Genomic DNA, 24,154 nt, shown 5'->3' on the forward strand with positions numbered 1-24,154 from the left:
TAAAAAGAGAGCCAAGTTGAGCCAAGTTAACTGGGCTCTGAGGGTGTAAATCGATTCGATTTTGATTTTCGATTCAAAATTGACATCCATAAAGTGGGCTATGATTTTTAGGAATTCGGGATCAACTTCATCCACAGGAATTAGGGATATCCTGATGTCTTGGCCCCATGACAGAAGATGAACCAAAACCTCATTAGCCAATGAGGATCATAATTCGGATTCGCCTATATCCAGTTTTCTCCATCTTACCATCTTATGTATACTACCACTGTAACCTACTTTCTCCACCGGTCGTAGAGAGAGTGGCAGCTAGTTGGCCCAACAATGGCGTCGAACGCATTGAGGAGCTGCGGTGTTGCAGCTGTGTTCCCTTCACTTCTTTCTTCATCCAAGTCTAAATTCGCCACAGCCCTGCCACTCCCCAATGCGGCCAATGCCTCCTCCGCACGCTTTACCATGTCCGCCGAGTGGATGCCCGGCCAACCTCGCCCTCCCTACCTCGATGGTTCAGCACCTGGGTATATTTATTTTCCTTCTAAATTCTGATTTAGAAACTACTGAAATCCCTCTGGGCATCAAAGTTCTCCTCTTTACATGTTTCAGGGACTTTGGTTTCGACCCTCTTCGGCTTGGTGAAGTACCGGAAACCCTCGAAAGATTCAAGGAATCAGAACTCATTCACTGCAGATGGGCAATGCTTGCAGTTGTAAGTTCAATTTATAAATGGGGCTTTAATTAGTTGCTTCCAATTGGATTTAATTTAGTTCTTATTGTGCTCTCCATTGCATTATACAGCCAGGGATCTTAGTGCCAGAGGCATTAGGATTGGGAAACTGGGTGCAGGCACAGGAGTGGGCGGCGGTCCCAGGTGGGCAAGCAACTTACCTGGGCAACCCAGTCCCATGGGGAACTCTCCCAACCATCTTGGTCATCGAGTTCCTCTCTATTTCCTTTGTGGAGCACCAACGTAGCATGGAGAAGGATCCTGAGAAGAAGAAGTACCCCGGTGGAGCCTTCGACCCCTTGGGCTACTCCAAGGACCCTGTCAAATTCGAGGAGTACAAGGTCAAGGAGGTCAAAAACGGTTAGAGCCTTTCCATCCTTTCTGAGTTTCAACTTTGTTAATGCTCCATACAACTCCATTAATCAAATTCTCTACGTGTTTTCTTCTCAGGTCGTCTTGCTTTGTTAGCCTTCGTTGGATTCTGCGTTCAACAATCAGCTTACCCAGGAACAGGGCCTTTAGAGAACCTCGCAACCCACTTGGCTGATCCATGGCACAACAACATCGGGAATGTCCTCATACCTAGAGGGGTTTTGCCATGATCCCAGTAATCTCATCTAAACCAACTGTAAAAGTACTACTCCATGTAATCATCTATAATGAAACAGAATTGCGTCTTTTTGATCTCTGTTATTTTAGTACTAAAATGTAAATTTTTTACCTCTTTCTCATCCCAATACGAAAAACTGATCATGATGAAACAGAATTGAGTATTCTTATATTAGGGGTGTTAAATGGTGTGGTTTTGGTTATTCAGTTCGATTTTGGTTCGATTTATATTTTAATAAAGTGAAATCAAAATCGTACTAGATGGGAATAAGGTAAAATCATAATCATTTTCATCCGGTTTCAATTTTAGCCATTTTTAATCGGTTTTTGTTATTCGATTCATAACCAGTTTACATGAGGTTAAAAGTGTCGTTTTATAAAATGGTTTGAATCCTACTTTTAGTGTGAATCCTACATATATTAAATTTCCTAAAGAATCAAGACAATATACGTTTATTTTGCTAAGGACAATATACTTTCGATGTAAAATACTACACATAGGATAACTAATTAACTATGATCCTATAAATTAGAAAATCAAGAAGTGTGGTAATGTGAAAGTGAAGCTCCCTTATCGGTTAGTACTTTGCTTCTTTTTTTTTTCCACCCCTTTTATTCGTAGAGACCCACTGAAATTCAAAACACTTTAAGTCTTTAATACTGGGTGCCGGTTGACCATCGGTTTTTTGGTTTGATTCCGAATCGAACCAGAATTATGGCCTATAAAACCAAAACCGGATCAATTTACTACGGTTCGGTTTGGTTATAATCGTCGGTTTCGATTCCAGTAAATGGTTTCGGTTACATATTGACACCCTTAATCTCAATGCTGTTGATGATTTTAGAAGTTCACTAGGTAAAGCTACTTTGGCCGCGATCATCTTATTATATAAATCTATTATAGTCACCGTTCTTCGACGTGTTGATTCAATTTCTCAACTTTCTCATTCCACACGGTTTTGGAATAACTTAACCCCATAAATTGGCTTACAAGGTGAGGGGACTATCATATCAACCTACATCAATTCCCATAGGAAACCAATGTGGCGATGTGGGAACAACCTCCATAAGCTGATATGGGATCCTAACATATTGTGTCTGCGAACCCCATCCGATCAACTTATCCATGCTGGCTTTCTTAGGGTTTAGGTCAATTTCAACCGATTATCTCTGGATCCTGATTTAGAATTTTATAAACTTGATTTATGTATTTGAGGTTCAAGTGATTACTAGCACATGTAAATGAGGAATCAATTAACAAGTAAATGGCTTATAATTAAGAAGTATAAGTCGAGTACAAGTGAAGAAAGAATTAAAACCTTTTCCAGCCTCTAGCACTAGCTGATGGACCTTTTTTGTCTCAGTTGACTGAAATAATTGGATACCATGTCATTTATACGCCAGTACCAGCTCTGCTAAACATCCTTATTTAAGAGTTGTAGATGGACTCTACGCCCAGTCTTTGTGTGTTTATTTAAAAAAAAATCAGTCGCGCATGTTTTTAATTATTTTTGGATTGAGTAAATGAATTCTTTCCCTATTAGGGTGTCAAATTTCAGTCCAAACGAGTTGGATTAATCACTGATCAAAATCGATAGGCCGAATCGAACTGTTATCAAATTATTATTATTATTATTATTATTATTATTTTGAGTTAATTAGTTTATTTCCAGTTTGGCTTTCATAAAACAAGTGAAAATATTAGAAGCAATAATATACAACAAACAATTGTCAACATCGTCATCTTGTCGAAGAATACACAATCTATGTCATTAAAATCCTTGTTATATGTTAGACAAATTTCGATGTATGTTGATGAGTTTTTGATAAATTCCAACTCGGAGAAAATGGAAAAGAGCCTTTATCTTTCATGAAACCCTTCCTTTGTAGTTCACATTTCAATATATAAACCTCACTTAAAGCTATTTCATTTCTAATGTGGGATTAAAGTTTTCCCACTTTTATGAAGATCTGGAACTCAACATTTATTGAGAAAAAAACAAGTGAAATATAATTTAAAAATAAAATTAAATACATTGAAAACCGACATTTAGAAATTAAATAATGACAATAATATAAGTTAGAAATGACAAAATGAAACTATATGTTTAAATAAAAAGAAGGAAATTCAATTGTTTAATTAGAGTGTGATTGCTAGGTGGGGAACAGAAAGTGAAGGAGAAGACTTCACACTCTAATCTAACGCACCTAACATAAGGCGATGTCACCTCTCCTAACCCTTTCTACAGCCTGTTCTAACCATGGTTTCAAGCGTCTTCTCTCTCTTTATATGGCCCCACTTCTTTCAGAAACCCATCTCCATCTATCCCATGTGGAGTTTGTTCGATCTTGACCATTCTAGGAATAACGTATGGCCTACTCCATGCACTTAAAATCATCATACATCTCAAAACCAGCCCCAACCACCACCATCGCTTCTTTTTTTTTTTTTTTTTTTTGTTAGAAACCACCATCACTTTTTATCTATAACTTCTCAAATTATCCCCATGAAATAAAGTGGGACCATCACCATCACCATCCCCAAAATCATATAGATTTCAGAATATCTAGAGGCAAAACTTTAGATCACGATAAACTAAAATGAATAGCCATAATTTGTTGCACCAAACAGAATATAAGATCCAAATTTCCTAAGCCACAGTACCCTTTTTTCTTTTTTTCTGGTAACCACCGTAGGTCCATAATCCGTATTTTTAGTTGTGTTCCTCTCTCACATAATTTAGTATAGTTTGGAATGATGGTGTTATAATCGGCTAATCGTCCAATCCCTGCACGGCAATTTCGATGTGAATGAAAGCTGTGAACTGTATCTTTGGTTCTCTCGCCGTTGCTATTCTGACATTTGAACAGAAAAGCCGGAGTTTCAACAAATGAAAATTCTATACAGAAAAGAAAAAAAATTATTGTATACTGAGTCCTGACCATACGGAAACATCTTACAGATGGTTGTTCTTTCTTCTGCTCTGCATGAAGTCATCATCAACACATGGCTTCGAATAACCTTTCCAATCCATTGCAGCATAATCGACAAACTACCTTTCTTTTAACTGCTCCAGATGTTGCAGTAACTAACTACTTTGCTCCTTAACCTTGAGTCCATCTACTGTAGAACTGTCCCGCCGGAACAGTAAAAAAATGGCGTTTCGGCTTTCAGTTCAACTTCAGAGAACAATAAGTATCATTCAATGAGGAAAATCCAGTAAAACCCAGTACAGTACCGATCAGATATGCTTCCCCAAATGGGGTTATTCGGGTTTTCCCGCATATTTCCTCCATGGTTTCTGCTTCTGTTAATGGTTACGGGAGTCGTTGGGTTTGGTTCAATGGGTCCAATCTCTGCCGCGTTCGGAGAAGATGGTTTCTTCTGCGCGATTGATGCGAGCGGGAAACAAGACGTGGTATGCTGGGAGAGGAACAGCTCCTTAACCTCTGATGCTGCGTATTTCAGCGCTTTACCTCCCATGGCTGCGCTCACGGGGGGCGAGCGTTTCATGTGTGGCCTTGAAGCGAATACTTCTTTTCCCTATTGTTGGAACTCGATTAGCTCAGGTACGGATCTCGTCCCTTTCAATCTCCGAAACACCGGTTACTCCCTCATGGCCGCCGGGAAGAATCATGTCTGTGCCATCAGAGGATCCTATTACTTCAATGCCGATTCGGGTCCCGTCGACTGTTGGGAAATGCGACCAAGTTCGAATGACACATTGGTTTCCGTCTATAATTCCTCGTTTTCGGATCCGTCCGTTAATAATCTAGTTTTGAGAAATATCGTTTCTGGTGAAGGTTTTACTTGCGGTGGAGTAAGAGAAGGAGGGATTGTTTGTTGGGGACCCAAAGCAGCCGACCTGAAGGTGCAGGAAGTGTCTGAGACTTTCGTGAGTCTTGCTTCGGGGAGGGATTCTCTGTGTGGGATATCTGGAGTCTCCGGTGAGGTCCAATGTTGGGGCGTAACTGATTCGTTCAATAATCCTCCGATCGGTACTCGATTCGTCTCTTTAACTGCCGGCGCACGCCATTTCTGCGGGATTCGGGAGATGGACCACGCGATCGAGTGTTGGGGGAACTTCGATGCTTCGTCAGTTCCCACGGGTTCTGGGTTTCTGGCCATTGCTTCGTCTGATAACACCACTTGCGGTGTTAGAGAAGATGAGCTCATACTTGATTGCTGGGAGATTCATGGCCCATCGTCTACGGATTACCGCCCTCCATTGCAGCTGTGCAGTCCTGGTCTCTGTACAGCCGGTTCCTGTGGAGAAGGGAATTTTGCTTTCAATGCCAGCATCCTCAACGTGCCTGAAGTAACGAGCTTGTGCGTCAGGAAAGAGCTGCAGATTTGCTCTCCTTGTCGATCCAACTGTTCAGAAGGCTTCTTCCCATCTAGTTTGTGCGATGAGAATGCCGATCGAGTGTGCACCGCTTGCTCTCTTTGCCAGAATAGTTCATGTTGGGATGTGTGTGGGCTCCCTGCATCTCCGGAGATGCAGAGGCAGCGGCACCACCAGATGAAAGTGATGATCATCAGCATTGGGTCTTCTGTGTCAGGTCTAGTCTTGATCTTAATTGGATGCCTTTTACTTTACCGTGTCATCGCATCTACGAAGGAACTCCCAGATAGAGAGAAGACGAAATGCATGCCCTGGTTAAACAAACCTGTGGAGGAACCCGAGACCAACAATGAACCACCGGCACCTTTGAGCACAGCCACATCCTTTGGGACAACCCAGGTGTTCCGTCTCTCAGAACTTAAGGATGCTACTAACGGGTTCAAGGAGTTCAACGAGCTAGGCAGGGGAAGCTATGGATTTGTTTACAAAGCAGTCCTTTCAGATGGGTTGCAGGTAGCAGTCAAGAGGGCCAACGCCGCCACGATAATCCATACTAACAGCCGGGACTTTGAAGCAGAGTTAGAGATCCTCTGCAAGATTCGACATCCCAATATTGTGAACTTGTTGGGTTACTGTGTAGAGATGGGTGAGAGGCTGCTTGTCTATGAATTCATGCCCCATGGCACACTTCATGATCACCTCCATGGTGGGCTCTCACCTCTGAACTGGGCCCTCAGGTTGAAGATCTCAATGGAGGCTGCGAAGGGGCTTGAATACCTTCACAAGGATGCCGTACCTCCCATTGTCCACCGGGATGTCAAGACCTCGAACATTCTCTTAGACTCTGAGTGGACAGCCCGAATTGCAGACTTTGGGCTTCTGACCTCTAGTGGCAGGGACTTAAATGCAGATTTGATGAGTGATGTATACAGCTTTGGTATAGTACTGTTGGAGATTCTCAGTGGAAGGAAAGATTATGACGAGGATTTCACTCCTCCGGGCATTGTTGATTGGGCAATGCCCTTACTTAGACAGGGTAAGGCGGCTGCAATCATTGATCCAAATATTGCTCTTCCAAGGAATGTGGAACCCTTGCTTAAACTTGCAGATATCGCAGAGCTTGCAGTGAGGGAAGATCCTTCTGAGCGCCCTACTATGTCTGATACTGCTCTGTGGTTGGAGCAACTTGTGAAGAGTGGATTGACCTTTTAGTGGTGAAGGTTGATCCACCCAATAGGCTAAATTGGATTGATCAAGGCAGAAGACTGAGCCAGAGTAGTTTTGGCAGACTGCTCTCCTATACTGTACAGTTTCTGTGAACTGGTTGTATATTTCATTACTTAACATTCTTTTTCTACTTCAAAAAGTGAAGCAGATTATAATTGTTGGGGCAAGGTTCTGAATCTGTTCTATGTTTTTTATGCCCTCTCATCTTAAGCATTTTGTTAGTAGCTTTGTTCACATGTATTTTTTTGGGTATAAGTTCTTCCCACACAAAGTGATGGGATGGTGATGGTTATGGACGAAATGATATCCTCTGTAAGATGTATTCTCTGTTTATTAAATAAAAGCTCTGCCAACCTTCCCATATATTTCTCTAGCTATGCCCTGTGTCATATGAGTTTTATGTTTTTCTTTCTGAAATCATCACTTTGGCATAATAAACTGTCAGCTACTTAATCCATGGTGTTTGAATGCATATTTGATTGCCTGAGTGAACCTGATTCAGTCACTTAGTGTTGGGTACATGGTAGTCCACCCACTGTCTTACTTTTCTACTATTATGTGTGTAAATCATCTCTCAAACAATGATGTGAATTTTGAAATTTAAAAGAACTCTAAACCATATTTGTCTATGCTCATTTCATGAGTAAAGTAGCTAAATGGAGGCACCATCAAATGTTAGGCAGGTTCTGGGTTGCATTTGTAGTCAATAAACCAGACTTGGATCCCAAATGCCCCACGCTTTGAAAAACTGTTTATGGTTTAGCTTTGCCTTAAATTTGCCTAGTATAATTTTTCGTACTCCTATGCTGAACTTCTTGCTAATACTTCAGTTTTAGTCATTCTCATAGCATGAGCAAAATGGTGCTACTGATTATATAACTGATAATTATAGCTTTCTCGTACACTCTTCTTCTTAATCTATTTCTCAGAGCCTCAAAGGGAACTTATGAACTTCAGCTAGTCTAAGTCTCAGAGTGTGTAGTCTGCTTGATATGAACACTGCTGATTTTTAAGTAAAAGGGCTGCTGATTGCGTTTCCATGGAATGATATTGCAGAGCTCTGAGATACTTAGAATGAGCTCTAAAAGCCCAAGTTCTCGCCTTCTTGTAAATAGGGAAATACCCATATCACTAGTTTTTATCAGAGTATCTTAGTTTCTAAGACAGAATTGACCAGAGTCGACCAAATCCTTGATTTCAAACCAATGGAGTCTGGTTGGGTCTCATCAAATGAGGTAATTCCTTCAAACACCATAATATTGGATTCTCTATTGAATTCCATCCAAGAAACAAAGAGAAAATTATAACACATCCATTCACTTTCCCCAACTCTGTGCAGTCTGATCTCCTCCTCTTTCTTTGATGGCCATGGAGTCCAAGTCCATCTCAGTAAAAAATAATCTTACTAACGAAATCCATCTGAATCATGCTTATCTGAACTGGGTTTCAAGTCATGGCCCAAGTAAGTTCTCTTTTTCTTCTCTTTACTAAGTTCAAAATCTTCTTTCTTTGAGGGGTTCTTATTCTTGTTCTTGTTCTTGTTCTTCTTCATCAGACAAAACAATTAGGGCATCGGAAATTCATTACACCAGTGTTATATTAAATGTTTGAGGTTGTGTTTGGTTTGCATTCAGAATAAATTATGGGCCTTATACGAATTTTGAAATCCGAACGGTCATATGCCCTCTTGATTTCAAATCTCCAATTGATTTCTAACTGATTCTGACCGGTTTGGATCCAAGAACAGATCCGGATCCGATTATGGTTTTCAAACTGTTGTTGCCGTACAATAATCCCACGATGTGTCTTATGGTCCGCCACGCAGTCGTTGACTCTGAATAACGGCCAAAAGCAGTCTTACCTACACTCTTCAATGAATCAAGAACCAAAGATCATCTTTTTGGGGATCTGTCGCCGTCAGATGCCGTTTAATCAATGTGGGCCAGTTAACTATGGAAAGGTTCCGGCTCATCTTTTCACACTGGTTCGATTTTAGTGAAACGCGGTTCGATCAACTAACTTAGATTGGACCATCACGCGTAGGTTACAACTTACAACCTAACCTATAGACATCTAACCCAAAGCTTCGAGTCAGAAAGGGCCATATAGGCCATAACCATGCGTTACGGGCAATCCGCACCTTCCTTTCCGTTGGTCTCCCCTTCTTCTCTCTGGCTTGCGTGTCTGTCTGAAGTCGCTGTCACTTTCTCGGTTTCTCCCACAAAATCTGCAAGAATTGAGTAGAATATTTATTCACTTTCCTTTTCTTGTCCCCCAATATTATTTGAATTCAGTTTAAGAATTTTAGGTCTCGCCTGCTGCAACCTGCAATGTTCCTTCCCTGGTTTCATTGACGGTAGGTTCTCTCTCTCTCTCTCTCTCTTAGTAATGCCTTCAAGAAGTTAAATGTTTCTCATCTCTGAGATAGAAACTTTTTTCCATCTTCAATGCGGAGGCACAGGTAGGCTCGAAAAAGTGTTGGTATTCTATTGCTTTGGTAGGTTTTCAATGTACTAGATATTTGTTTCTTAGTTGTTCGATGTCGTAGATCTAGGTCAATTTTGTAAGTTTTTTGTTATTCGGCGGATTGGGATTTTGATGATTTTTAATTTCCTGAATTTTCCTATTGATGGGGAAGGTCAGGGTACTGTTACCTGTTGATGGCATTACCGGGAAGACAACGATCTGCCCTGTCTCAATTTTTATAAACTGGAGCTTTCGAGATGTTAGTGTTGAATCGCAGCGGCATCAATTTCGTCAACTGCTTTTTTCCGTTGAGCGAATGGCATCCTTTAGAATAACCAAGGTGGTTAGGGCTTGATGCCCTCGCCCTCCTGTTCCAAAGCAGGTATTTCGTGTAGTTTTTCTGATTGTTGGACGCCCTATCATTACCCACGACACCGCACCTTCACACTCTGTCATTACCCAACGTTAAATTCTTCAGTTGTAAGCACCGTTGCACTAATTCTGAGTACCGCTTTAATTCACCATGGTTTCTGCCATCAAAACGGGCTTCATTACCCGACCTAATTTTGTAGTTAACTCTTTTTTTTGGTGGGGGTGGTGGTGGAGGTAAGCTTAAACTAGTCCTATGAAATTCCTAATTTTAACAATCTATTCTCTATTTTATGCTTTTCTCTTTCCGCCAGACAAAGTAATTTCTCTTTAAGTTGCATTTGGAATTCACAAAGCACTGACTGATATTTTCTTTTTTGTTTTCATGGTTCAGGGATTCATTTTTTTTCTTATTATTATCTCAAAAGCGTTGAAATTCCTAATGTTTTGGAAGAGTGATTATATTGTCGAGGCCTCAGATATGGGATGTTGTAGTTGTTTCGGGTTCACTAGTAAGCCCAAAAGATCACTGAGGCCTCCTGCTGGCTCAGGCATCTCTCAAGAGTTTTTGCTGGGTTATGTTGATGGTAATGGATCTATGTACAATGTTGAATCAACAGGACTCTCGAATGGAGGTGATGATGAATTTCTCATTCGTAGTAAGCGGCCCGAAGAAATTCTCTCGTTAAGACTCCAAAGTGGAAGGATATGCAGGGAGTTTCCCGTAAAGGAAACTCATCATCTTGTACGCACAGAGGTAAAGAGAAAGGGAAAAAGAAAAAAAAAAGATGTGACCTAACTATTTTTTTTTTTGGGCAAAACTTCAACTACTTCATGAGCTACCTTATTAAATGTGCGACAATTAAAATTTGCATTAGTTATTTCAATGGTTTCGGAGGCGTTGAAGTGAAGAACGCACAATATTGGAACTTTAACCATCTAACCACACACTATGGCTTTATTGGGTGACTTAGATGGAAGCAATTTCTAGCCAAATGGAAAACTTGGTGGTTGGCTGAATAACTAGATCAGATAAGAATTGTTTTTTCATTATGTTCATTATCTCCCCCTCCCACCCCACATCCCAACCTCTCCATGGTCAATCCTCGACTTTGTTTTTATTACAAAATGAATTTGTCAACCCATTATACTGTATGATGTAAACTTGAGGTTATTACTTGTCTCCAGTGAAGGATTATGCTGCGGATTACAAGTTTTATTGTTTTGTAGTGGATAATATGAGTTCAGAAAGGTTGTTGAGCTTTGTAAAATTCGGTAGTTGCCATGTGGTAGGTAATGATAAGCATAAGAAGTCCATGTTATAGATAGTCTTGCACCCATTCGTGAGTCATGCTGATGTGGGTGAAGCGTAAAAGAGTTACCAGAATAAGTGTTGGGATGGGTTGTGCTTATATTGCTTATGGGTTTATGTGTTTTCATTGTAATGGGCTTCTTCAATTGTCCTATATTATGGGTAGGAAATAGTTGGAATCTTAGGACTTGCTTAGTTTCTACACTTGTTTGGTTGTGGAATTAGGAGGTGTTTAGGTCAATTTGAGTTTCTATTTTTTGTTTGAGTCCTACATGACTTTGGAGTTGAGTTCAGGTTTTAAGTTGTTTACTTTAGAATTGTATTGGAACGTTGCAAATAAACTTGTACTCCCAGCCTTTGGGGGACATTATTTTTATAAATAAAGTTAAGAAGTTTTCTTCTGTCTTATAGCTATGTGGATTAATTTCCTCAATTGAATAATGGATTTTATTCAACTAGAAGACTTGATTCTCTTCTACGTGTTTGGTGGATTCCTTTGTGGCCTTAGGTGGATGCCCTACACCTATCCTTCTTCTTCAACTTTTTCCTTGTTTTTTTTCACTGCTATCAATCGCAGCTGCTACTTTGCAAAAAAATTTTGGCTGCTTTTTCTGTTACTGTGTTAAAATACAACATCCTGTTTCTATTGACAACCTATCTTATAGATCTGCTTCACCTTTTCATCTGTCCATACTCCTAGTAGAATCTATTCCAAAATCCTAATTTAGGGTTAGGGTTTGATTTGTGCATTACTTTCTGTCCAATATGAGTATTTAATAGGGGTCAAAATATGGTTAAAAGTTTTACCAAATTATTGAAATTCTAGTAACATCTCATATGTAATATGGGGCTTTGTGGCATCTTGGCAATTTTCCACAATGTTGGACACCATTTTATGATGTACATTATGCTCATTTTGGGTTGAAATTTGACCAATAAGATGTGTGGGGAATCCTTTAACATGCTCCCGCTTAATGTTTGACATGTGATATGGGTTACATGTTGGTTTTTATGGAGTTCATTAATTCTTGTGAACATTATCAGGACCTTTTGTAATTTCAATAATTGTTTCTAAGATCTCATGTCATGGTATGTAGACGTGCCTGGCCTTTGAAGAAGCATGTTGACCTTCAAAGTGCCTAGGGTATACCGTCCCAGGCACATGCTCCCCACCCTTATTTATTATTCTTTGCTAAGTACATGTTCACAAGGTTATTTATTTACTGAAGAAGCCTGGGATGCTATGTTTTCCTTTTATATCAGTTATGCATACATACAGATTCTAAATTTACAGCCTTGTTTGTAGAGAATGTTCTGTTACATGTGCTGATTGTTGAATGCATTGTCAGGATGAGAATGGGAATAAGATGATTAATGAGTATGTCCATGTGTGTAAGATTGGTTCTGGAAGCTATGGGAAAGTGGTAAGCATAGTGTGAAGAAAACTGTACACTCTTCCTTCCTGTAACAGAATAAATCACTCAAACTCTACCCTTGCAATGTGACAGGTTTTATATCAAAGCAGTGTTGATGGTAGGAATTATGCTATTAAGGTAAATTTTCTTTTCTAATGCAAAATCATGCTCAATCTCATATTGTCTATAGCCCAGCTTGATTGATGTTGGTTGTTATTTATACTTAATCTTCTCGATCAAAGTAGTTAAGCATTTTACTTTATCTCTTTGTAAGAATTTCACCATATGATTGGAGAAGGAGGTCGACAATGCATTGCTTAACAAGCAAAGGAATAAAAGACTATGCTTTAATGCAAAATTTTGCTTATTTGGTCATCTATTTACAGTGAATTCTGTACAAGATGTAGCATTTGGCGTCTTGTTTGCAAAGTGATGCCAAAGCATCCCAACTATCCTTTCTATTATTGATACTGGCAACTCATCGATATTAGAATTTTTGGATACCCTTATTTGCATGCGCTTATCATGGATGTTGATATGGATGTATGGCAAAACTAGGAAGGACAAAGTAAGGAATGATCACATTAGAGCTGAATTGGGTGTAGCCCCGATACATGAGAAGGTTTGTGAAAGTTGTTTGAGGTGGCATGGCTATGTTCGTTGGAGTCCTTCGGATGCTCTAGTTCAAAGGAGTGATTTGATTTAGATTTAAAGGTCTACAAGAGCCAGGGGTAGGCCTAAAATAATCCTCGGAGAGGTGTTGAGGAAGAAATGCATAGCCTAGGCTTCCTACCACGTATGACTTCGAATAGAGCTTATTGGAGGGCAAGGATCCATGTAGGCGACCCCATTTAGTTGGGAGAAGGCTTTGTTGTTAGAACATGTTAGCAGAATATCTAAGAAGAGTTGTTTTGATCTCTTTCCTTTGGCTCTCCTTAGTGATGGTCAATGGTTAATTTCATTTTGACGTGATTTATGGTGTTTGAATGGTCTATGATGCACTGTTTCATCTTTAGGAGCCTCATGTGGGAGGCTTGTTAGCCAAGTATCTAAAAGAGCCATTTCTACTTCTTTTCTTTGGGTCTCCTTTGCAATCGAAAAAACTTCAAGATCTTTGGCATTAAGATTTTTGGGGTGAGTTGCGGCCAAAATACTGTCATTGTTTCTAGTTGAAGGGATTTCATGTTGATATTTTTTTTTGATTCAATCGTATTTTAACCTAATATTATTTTGCAAAAGAATCAAGCACTCCCCGGAGTAAAACTGTAATTAGTTGCACTTATTTCCTATACTTTTTGGGAGTCCTTTGAGGATTAGAAATTAAGGGACCTTATTCAAGGGTATTAGTATAGTGATTGACTTGCTTTGCTAATGAAAGTTCTATTCTTACGGTGGTTGGTTGTTGCAACTGCTGCTTCTGTATTTGTTATGGCATCTGCTACTGTATTTTTTTTTTCCGGTTGAATTATTAAAATTTTAATGGGCGGATGGGGATTTTTTCGGATAGTTGAACATAATATTGTTTTGAATGCTGGCTGATGTCAGCTATCTATGTGGAATTATCTGTTCCAATAAAAAAAAAAAAAAACTTGCAGGCTTTTCACAAGTCTCATTTGTTAAAGCTCCGGGTAGCACCATCTGAAACTGCAATGACCGATGTTTTTCGGGAGGTGAGCTCTACATTCATTTCTATACCCCCTTTTTTTTTAACCCACTCCCGGTCCATGTATCTAACCCCATTTAGTTGGGAAAAGGTTGAGTTGTTGTTGTTGTTGTTGTTGTTGTATATATTCCCCTTTAGTTGGTCATATTCAGTTCACCTTTGACCCTCCATTTTCTCATCTCTTACAGGTTTCAATCATGAAAATGTTGGATCATCCCAATATAGTCAATCTTATTGAGGTGATTGATGACCCAAACACAGATCACTTCTACATGGGTATTCATTGACACTTTCTTCAATGGGATTTTCAATTTCTCTTTTCTGAATCATGCAATCTTAAAGATATGTCGTAGAATCCCTTCTTAAATGGCCTGTGTGTTAGCCATATCTATAATATATATATATATATATATAATTTTCTTAACTACATTTGTCTTCTTTTCTTCAGTTCTTGAATATGTGGAAGGCAAGTGGGTGTGGGAGAGTTCTGGTCCACTTGGCACCTTAGGGGAAAGTACCGCTCGCAAGTACTTGCGGGATGTAGTTGCTGGGCTGATGTATCTGCACGATCATGTATGATTTAGAATCTAGTGTGCTTTGAGGAAATTCTGTGTATTTCTTTGGTTGACTAATTGATTTGTGTATCTAACTTTCTTCTTCACTACTTTTTTGTTTTACTGCAAAAATTACCTATAAATAAAAAATGTGTGATAGTTGGATTTCTGACAAATTTTTATGTTGTGTTGTAGAGATTGATATGTAGAAGAGTGACAATGTTCGTTTTTCCTTCTCCGTTTATTCTTTTACCTTCTTAACTCTTATATCTTCTTTTTGACAAGTCAGAAACCTTTTATTGACTTTAATATTGACACCTAAACATCCATTGCCAATGTCAGACTTGTGGCCTTGAGGATTTTGAAATCCGATTGTGATGGTTATATGGTTTTTTAGCTATAGTTGGAAGTAATGCTAGAACTACCTTGTGATTTTTTTATCTCTCCTCTGCAATCGTATGTCAAACTTTTTTTTTTTTTCCCCATTACTTAATTCAAATAATTTCCTTTGCTTTGGTTCCCCTGGCTTAATTCTGGCTTAGTTTCTTGAGAAATTGAGACACTCACTCTTCTGTCCTCTTTGAGAGGTGTAGAGACAGATCTCCCACATCACTCAAGCTCATAGTCACTTTTCTCCTCCCAATTTTCTCTCGCAGCACCTTCTAGAATACATTCAAGGCATTTTCTGTTGGTATCAGTTCATCCATCAACATGGTAGTAGGTTTCATTCAAGCTGGATAAGCCGTGTAGTTGGTGAATTTCACTCCATCTGTAGCTTCTGTCATCCTAAATTGCTAGGAATCTACTCAAACCTCAGAAGGAATAATGCGGTTGTATTCATCCAGCCACTCCTATTATAAGAATCCCTGCAGTATCTGTTCTGTGCCTTTTGATTTGTGGCTGCTATGTAGATGTGTTCTAGCAAACTGTCGATGTATTCATTAGCAGTTTGAATCGTTATGAGACGATTTAAAACTTAGCGGGTACCTGACCCGTACCCTATTCATTAGAGGTGGGCCAGGGCAGGTGTACCCATTTTAACTTGCACCATTTCCATGAGTTGAATTGCCTTCATCAATCCGCTGAAAAAAAATTTCTGGCCTATTGGGCCTGTACAGTTGTCCTATTATGGCAATTTTCATCATCTTCAGGGTTTTATAGTCAGGGATTGAATGGGAATCTCCTCCCATCTTTCAAAGCCACTGAGAGGGATCAAAATTGAAAATTTGTAATGCGTCATATAAATCCCTGGTACTTCCAAATGAATTTGTTCTTCTGGGATTTCTGATCTCACAGGGGTTGTCAAGGATTTGCTTGAACTACTGTGGTAGGTCTGGATTTAGGTTTGGCTTCGAATTGGAGATATCTTATTAGTGTTTTACGTCCAGTTTGATTCCAGGATTTGGGATTCAGTGTTGGTGCCAACTGCCAAAGTGGGATTGAAATAAAATTGTAGAGTGGTTCAGAAAAAAAAAGTGTGGTGGGTGGGGCTAGTAGATGTTGTGGGTACGATGTCTTGTATTCCACTGCTTGCATTTGTGGGCTGATGCTAAAGGCCGCTGGGCCCAAGGGACAAGGGCTACATGAGTATTTCGCTAACATGTCTTTGTAGGTTTCATTATAAATTTGCATCAGTGGGTCATTCTCTCTAATCTGAGAGGTGTGAGGATGAGTGGCTGTAACCCTATTCTCCATTGATAGTGAAGCAGCTATCATCTCACCATGGATGTAGGCAATCTTGCCAAACCACATGAATCATTGCATTTTGTGATTGTTTGTTTGTCATTCCATTCTTTTTTGCCTCGTTATAAGTTTCAGTTTCTACAGTAGATCTAGTTTGGGGCAACTTGGTTGTAGAAACTCAGTCACAGCAGGTCCATGGCAAAGAGAAGAGAATCTCTGGGAGTCTAGAGTCTCTTGTATAAGGGGACATGAAAAGTGGATTGGTTCTCTGATGTAAACCATATTTCGAAATTTCAACTGAAATGTCAAAATTTCGGCAACCTATTTTGGTTTCGACATTGGTCGAAATAATGTTGCATGCGAATCAAGGGCTCTTCAATGGTCCTGGTTTTTCACCAAAATGGACCATATTTCAGTGCCATTTTGGTTTCAACCAGGTTTGAAATCCCCGTTGAAGCTTTGTATTCAGCATGAGTTTCTGGAGAAGTCTAATTGTTATCTTCTAGTTTAGATTCTTATTAAACAATCTTATAATGTTGGTACTAATGCAACCCATTTGTGATCATGAAAGGAGTTATCCATATTAAAAAAAAACACCTGGAAGCTAGTTCTGCAGATTTTCTCTTTTAAGGTTTTACTAATATTAGCTGTTTTCATGCATCCCCTGTTACTTTCCCCTTCATTTTGGATTTATGGTGATGTTTTTGCTCATTGTTTTTGTCTGATGTTAATACATTTTTTCTTGTAAACCAACAGAATATTGTGCACGGAGACATCAAACCTGATAATCTTTTGGTGACAAGTGCTGGTACAGTGAAGATAGGAGACTTTGGTGTCAGCCAAGTATTTGAGGTACCATTGTATTGCTATTGATTTTTGTGTTTGTTCCTGACACATGAATGAGAAGCACACTAGGATCAAGAACAGAATGAGCTCTGTAATATCCTTCATATAGGTTTTAATGTTTTGCATGCCTATTTGTGGTCAAAAGAATTAGGTGCTAAAGGAGAAATGGTCATTCTCCAGATGACTTTTTTTAGCAGCCATGTTTGCTGCTTAAAGGACAAAGGTTAAGAGTCATGTTCATATAAGATTTTACTTGTGGCAGCTGCTTAACTGTGTTGATGCATTTCTCCAAGGCATGCTGGTTTCAGTCGAGTTTTAATGCACCAGCTTTCTGTGAAATGCTAAAACTAGAATCAGGTGCTAAAGGAGAGGTCATTCTCCAGATGAATTTTTTTAGCAGCCATGTTTGCTGCTTAAAGAACAAAGGTTAAGAGTCATGTTCATATAAGATTTTACTTGTGGCAGCTGCTTAACTGTGTTGATGCATTTCTCCAAGGCACGCTGGTTTCAGTCGAGTTTCAATGCACCAGCTTTCTGTGAAATGCTAAAACTAGAATCAGTTTTTAACCATTTTTGCTTCAGAAAAAACAACAAAAATTAAAGGCCTAGGAGTTGACATGGCAGCACTTCAGTGTAAAAACCTACCACTGAAGCCTGCATTGATGTAGCAGAATGCGACTGGACTTATCTTCCTATTCAGTATTGTCCTTGATCAAAACTCAATATACAGCATCCTGTAGAAAAGTAAGCATCTGGCACAATTTATTTTTATATTCTTTTAATGTGGAGGGGGAATTTGTCATGTCCTTAAAAACTGTGTTCAGATGGGTCTAAATTTCCTTGGATGGGTGGAACCCAAACTCTTCTGCTGACATGCCAAGTTTCATACTAATCTGAGTTGGCCAATTGGCAAAACAAGGTATTGAAAATCTTGAACTACCAAGAGGTTGCACCAAATAACCATGGGGAATGCATAAACATACATGGAAGTTTGCCTGTACGTGAGAGGTTATATTGATTTTCGGTCTGAATTCTGAAATTTGACGTGCGACCAAACCACATCTTTCCCTAGACATCCAACGGTCAGAATTGCCACATCACTCTTCCACATGGCAAAAAAAGGTGAAAAGGAAATTGGGTCAGGGTGTGCAAAAACTCTCCCTCCCACTTTTTTGGTCTAATGCAAACAATGCTCCTTTGTCAAATTAGGATGTGTTCACAAAACCAAAAAATTATTGAACGCTTGACAAAAAGGTTAAAGTTAAGAATGCAAGATTTGTAGAATGCTAAGAATTTAATGAGGGACCAAAGGAGGAGCACCAGCAGGTACTTCTGATGCTAAGAAATTTGTAAAAGAGATTTTAAATATAGGAAATAGGTAAGTTTGGTAAGCGCAAGAAAACAGGGTTTTAACTCAACGAGGATTCATCTGGTTGAGTTCAAAACTTGGTCAACCGAGCAGGTATGAACAGCAGCCAACCGAGATTAGAAAACTCTATGGTACTGGTCAGAACTAGAAGAAAACAACAATAGTAGAATCTTATGGATTAAATTTCGGGTCAAACCAATAGTAGAATAGAGATGGAAAAGAATTTGATAGCCTAAAGTTGAAGCAAAACAAGGTATCATAATCTAACAAAAAGGGCTATCAAGCTGATAAAAAATTATAACAGAATTGAAATTGTAAGATCAATTACGAGTGAACAGAGGAGCAGAAACCAGCAACACGTGCAACCAGGTCATGATCTGGTAAAATACTCACAAAATCACGATAAAGCTTCACTTGAATTCCTGAACCAGCAACCAGAATTCTTCATTCAATAACTCAAACATCATTAGGGTGAGTCAACTGACATGATTCAATACAGAACATTATAACAGGTAAAGGGAACCTATACTAGACTAAATTTAGAACTCCTAATGTTACCAGGACTCTATCATAAACTTGAAAACTAATTACTATTCGTAGACTTGACTAAGGGCCTATTATATGGGTCAGTGCAATCATAAATCCAATAATGAAGACCCCCAGGCCATATTCATTATTAATGAAACCTGGCCTTTTATGAGGGGGCGTCATAGGTCTTTTAAGGCCTAACATCACTTTCCTGCATCAGTGAGACACTTGGCTTCGTGGTTTAATGCCAGATGGTTGTGATGGGTAAAATAGGAAATGAGCCGCCTCCGAGTCAAGTAGCTTGGAAATGAATTTGCATAGGAACTAGTCATCAATCGATGGTGGTTGAACCAGTTGGTTGAGAGCAAAGGGGTAAGTGTTTTTTTCTTTTTTGAAGATGATGTTTTAATGTGTATGATGTTATAAGCCTGTGGCTGATTTGTAGTTGTGCGTCAGGTTGACAGCCGGCACTTATTATGATTAGCCATAACCCGTCAATCTTTTTGCATGGATCCTTGCGCTCGTCCTTGCTTGGTATCCCCATGTAACTGACCCCATTAAGTTGGGATAAGGTTTTGGTGGTTGTTTGTTGTTGTTGTTGTTGATGTCATCAACACTAGATCAGATTGAACTTGCCAGGTCCCATTTCATGTTGACTGTCAAGTCGGCTCTGTTAACTATGCACGACTTGGTCACATTTGTTTGAATGATATTGGACAGAATGGTCATATCTGGAATGGAGTAAAATAAAAAATTTTATAAATTTTTCCTTGGGAATTAAGAATAAAATAAAGGCATAATTTTCTTATTTACATAGTTATAAATCTGGTCTGGCTGTTGACTGCAAAGGAGTCTGATTCCATCTTTCTAGTTTGACCACCTGTTTTCGCTAAAAAATGGGAACCTAACTGGAAAGCTGTAGTCTGTTAGGGGTTTTAATTCAACCGACCATTCGAAATGCTGGTTGTGGATCAGAATTTATCATAAATTGAGTTATATAACCATCCTGTGTTAGTCTTGCTTTTATGGGTCTCAGGAGGGGTGGATTGGATATGCTCCTAACATTTGACATTTTTGGACAAAGTACGCTCTCAAGGCTCAAATGCACTGCTTCATGCTGGCAGCTCGAGGTTTTTATATCTCACATTGAGTGACTACCCCTTAATTTCATCAGTGGACGATGTTCCAATTTATGTATTAAAGGCAATATAATAGCTCTTCTGGTTGTGTGATAGGGAGATTAGCTGAATTATTAGGATCTTGAAATTGAAGAATAAGTAATGTGCTTCAAGGTCATGAATTAGTCATGGAATTTTTACCAAAAAAATAAAAAAATTAGTTACGGAAAGAAAATGTGAATGGCATGAGCTAAGAACTTGAAGGTTTTGTCTCATTAGCCACTAGCTGGAAAACATGGTGTCGGTTTGTCCAGATCATGTAGATATGGTATCATTGCTTTGTTGAGTTTTGTTAAATTTTGCTTGGAAGGACATTGAATGGAAATCATGGTTTGTAAAACTGTTTTTCTGCAGGATGATAATGATGAGCTCCGACGGTCTCCTGGGACTCCTGTGTTCACAGCACCTGAGTGCTGTTTAGGTGAGAAATCTTAATATTGCTCAGTAAAATCATGAGGGACATTCAGAAGGTGATGTGATGATAAGTTTTTTATATACATCTCACATATGATGAACAGGTCTAACCTACCATCATGGTAAAGCGGCAGATACATGGGCTGTGGGTGTAACTTTGTACTGTATGGTTATGGGTCAATACCCCTTTCTTGGAGAGACACTGCAGGATACATATGACAAGGTATGCTATTGGCTGCTTCACTGCTATGTTGACATTTTTCTTTCATATTATTAATCTTCTCTCCTTCCATAAGACTCCTGTTGAAGTGTTTACACATTTTTATGAGAAGCTGTTTCTGTCTCCTCCAGATTGTTAATAACCCTTTATTGATCACGGAGGGCATCAACCCACGGCTACAGAACTTGCTGGAAGGACTTCTCTGCAAAGGCTAGTTAACTCTCTTATTTTATTTCGTTTATTCTGTTAGTCTAATTGAGCTGTAATGTTCTGTCTGGTGCACTCATCATGAACATCACCATAACTAGTGGAAAGGTATTGCTACACAGTTTACCTCGGTACCTTTACTAGGAGGGTCAATTTAGTCCTGCCACACAGGTTATAGGGCTGATCCAAGCCATCTTTCAGATGGGGGCACCTTTTGAATTGGCCATCGCGCCAATTTTTTGTTATTGTAGCTATTTGGTTCGCCATTCATTGGGTAAACCTGTTAAGACCATCTTGAAGTTTAAAACTTAAAAAAGGACGCCCTAATCAGGGCCTTATGTTCCCCAATGATGTAGGATATTTGCTACTTTGGTCACCAAGCATGCAAATAGATTCCTTGGTCACTTGTGTATTATCTTGCTGTGCTGCTTACGTGGCAGCACATGGTGCCTCGTCCTTGATTATTATGTTCTGTTCTGTCACATGAGAAGCGGTGCCATGGAATGCATGTAGCAACTCCTGATTCATGTTGGATCATTTCCATATGACTCTGGTTCATCATTAACTCCCACCCACTATTGTTCATGGTTCTAAATACCCTTCTTTGGTCCGGTCAGAGGCTCAGATGGGGTGAATGAAGAGATTCTCTCTCCATGGGTGGAGAGAAACTGGGTTCATTTTAGTTATTGCCCTTTTTTTTGGTTCTAAAACATTTCATACTACAGATCCAAAACAGAGGCTTACTTTGGATGCGGTTGCAAGACATCCTTGGGTAGTTGGCGATGAAGGGCCTATCCCGCAGTATCTTTGCTGGTGTAGGCGTGAGAGCTCTCAACAGGAAGAATCTGGCTGGGGGAGTAAACAATGATTATATGATCGGCACTGACTGAAGTGTTATACTAGTGAGTTTTTTTTTTGTACAGTAAGGCAATGATGTTTACTTCGGGAATTACTGTAATTGGAGGTGGGGGTGGGGGAACAATCTAGAATTCAGTTGCACATGTAAGGAGAAACGAACAAGAGTAAAAGATTGGCCAACTACTTTGAGTAACAAAAGAAGTTTCCCCTCAATGCAAATGTTTTGCATTTTTTCTCTTCTTTCTGTTTACTTTTTGTTGTTGTTATTCACTGGTGTTAAATTTTCCCTGCTTAGTTCATTGTCCCTTTTGATGCCCTCCATCCCCCCCCCCCTTCTTTTCTTCCTGGGCTTTGGGATGCGCTTGTTATTTGTGTGACGGTAGTGGTTCTGATTGTTGTCTAAGATCGGTATATTTAATTTCCACCTAATCTCTTTTTGTTGTAGGCTTCTTATATCTGATACAAGTATTCCTAATACAGTATAAATGTGGATCAGTGGTGCTTGCCAATTTGATCCTGTGATTTGTACCAGCTTAGTCTCAACTTTTGAAAGTTTTGTTATGGATGGGGTGGTGGGTAGGTTTTTGTGCTTGGCACGATAGGGACATATATGCACTAAAGCTGGTAAACAATTATACAGGAGAAGGTGAGATGCTCCGAATTTGAGGCAGATTTCTCCGTCCGTTAAAATTGCTCACAGAATATTATTAGTGTTCTCTACATAGAGGTAGAAGGTATATGGAGGTAGGCACTGGGCAACAAATGGTCCCAGGCGTACAATGTTCACTGTGCCTTAAAGTGAAAGCCACTCCTAATTCCATTTAAATGGTGATTGAGGTCCCTCTTGTTAACACGTATTGATGGTGTCTTCATTCTTTTCTGGATTCTGGTTTTTCTTTCCTTGGGAATCAATTACACGTAAGCAAAATTATCTTCTTTTTAATCACAAGGCAATGTATTTATTAGTAATTGAGGGACTGAATTCTTCTGTGACCTAACAGGGCATTTGGTGCATATCTAATGGTCAGAAACTTGTAGGCACGGAGCCCAAGGCGTTTCTGGGCATTTGATGTGCACCAGACGCCTTGTTCCGCCACGGAGGATCCAAGTCCATAATTAAGTATTGATAATTTTTTACTTCTTTGGATTTTTTCCCTTCTATTTTTGTGTTTTAATTTTGTTTTTACCTTAAATATTAGTTTAGACCAACGGTATCAAATAACACAGGTCAATACAATAATACGTATTAGCATCGATTGCTATTAGTACTATTACGGATAACTATAACCTTGCTTAGAAGTTCTTTCTTAATCCGGTAAGTTGGAGCATCTGGTCAGTTACTCATTCCCCTTACCCTTAATTCTATATTCCCTATTCTCCCATCCTCCTTTTATATAAAAAGGAAATGGAATTTCTTTGGCCGCCTCCAAACCAAAAACTTTTTATTTTTTATTTGTTTATTTATTTTTGGGTAATATATCGCAGAATGCAAGGAGGAAATACGAGACTTAACAGCTAAGTAACTCAAGATAGGATTCTTTCTATTGTTGGTGTTCTTGGTCCCAAATCATAACATTGATAGCAACATCAAATCATCAATAATAATGTCCTTATATTACTATATTCTATATAGAGTAGTTTAGAAATAGATGCTATCAGAAAGAAAAAAACAAAATAAATAGAATGATAATAAATGGCTTATACTAAAAAAAATTTGTTCAATATTGATGGAGGTAAAGTAATATATGATGCAGTTCTTAATTAGAAGTAAAATAAATTCATAATTCATAGTGATGGTGATATTTTGGGGGCTCCACCTAGGAATGAATGGAATGGGGTTTATTACAGGCATCAAGAACACTGTAATTGGCATGCTTGAAACTCGTAGGAATTGATAAGGCCTTGCACGTGGTGGAACATGTGGTTTAATTCTATGCAAAGTGAATAATCTTACCAAGACTTGGCATGCCACGAAATCTCCTGAAATATATTGCAAACTTACATTTGCTCTGTCCCATTGGCTAATCATGCATGTAATTCCCAAATTTTACAAGGCAAAAGGGGCAAGAGACCCCATGGGTTGATGAAGGAGGGGTAGGTACCTTTGGTTTTCAAACAACATAATCAACTCGAGACAAATTAAGGGCTATATTACATCTAATCTTT

The 24,154-nt window shown here is 39.1% G+C and overlaps 3 protein-coding genes across 10 annotated transcripts; all 3 read left to right on the top strand.

The window, feature by feature from the left end:
- The first annotated feature begins 248 nt into the window (after positions 1-248).
- LOC122086151 (chlorophyll a-b binding protein 6, chloroplastic-like) lies at positions 249-1,412 on the top strand. The gene is made up of 4 exons (XM_042654866.1): positions 249-518; positions 604-706; positions 796-1,084; positions 1,175-1,412. The coding sequence occupies exons 1-4, from the start codon at positions 325-327 to the stop codon at positions 1,324-1,326; spliced, it is 738 nt and encodes a 245-aa protein (XP_042510800.1). The 5' UTR covers positions 249-324; the 3' UTR covers positions 1,327-1,412.
- Positions 1,413-4,066: 2,654 nt separating this feature from the next.
- Positions 4,067-7,269, top strand: LOC122085892 (serine/threonine-protein kinase-like protein CCR1). The gene has a single exon (XM_042654496.1). The coding sequence runs from the start codon at positions 4,582-4,584 to the stop codon at positions 6,889-6,891; it is 2,310 nt and encodes a 769-aa protein (XP_042510430.1). The 5' UTR covers positions 4,067-4,581; the 3' UTR covers positions 6,892-7,269.
- Positions 7,270-9,025: 1,756 nt separating this feature from the next.
- Positions 9,026-22,228, top strand: LOC122087101 (serine/threonine-protein kinase GRIK2-like). 8 transcript variants are annotated; one of them, XM_042656099.1, is made up of 14 exons: positions 9,027-9,262; positions 9,545-9,754; positions 10,136-10,253; positions 10,362-10,498; positions 12,403-12,477; positions 12,562-12,606; positions 14,064-14,138; positions 14,320-14,407; positions 14,580-14,704; positions 17,125-17,220; positions 20,644-20,710; positions 20,808-20,926; positions 21,055-21,133; positions 21,856-22,228. In XM_042656099.1, the coding sequence occupies exons 3-14, from the start codon at positions 10,184-10,186 to the stop codon at positions 21,996-21,998; spliced, it is 1,119 nt and encodes a 372-aa protein (XP_042512033.1). In that variant the 5' UTR covers positions 9,027-9,262; positions 9,545-9,754; positions 10,136-10,183; the 3' UTR covers positions 21,999-22,228. The 8 variants fall into 8 exon arrangements, with proteins under 8 accessions (XP_042512031.1, XP_042512033.1, XP_042512028.1 ...); XM_042656094.1 differs by having other exon boundaries at positions 10,136-10,498; XM_042656095.1 differs by having other exon boundaries at positions 9,550-9,754; positions 10,136-10,498.
- Positions 22,229-24,154: the final 1,926 nt, after the last annotated feature.

Source organism: Macadamia integrifolia, chromosome 8 (assembly GCF_013358625.1).
Source record: "Macadamia integrifolia cultivar HAES 741 chromosome 8, SCU_Mint_v3, whole genome shotgun sequence".
NCBI classification, from domain to species: domain Eukaryota; kingdom Viridiplantae; phylum Streptophyta; class Magnoliopsida; order Proteales; family Proteaceae; genus Macadamia; species Macadamia integrifolia.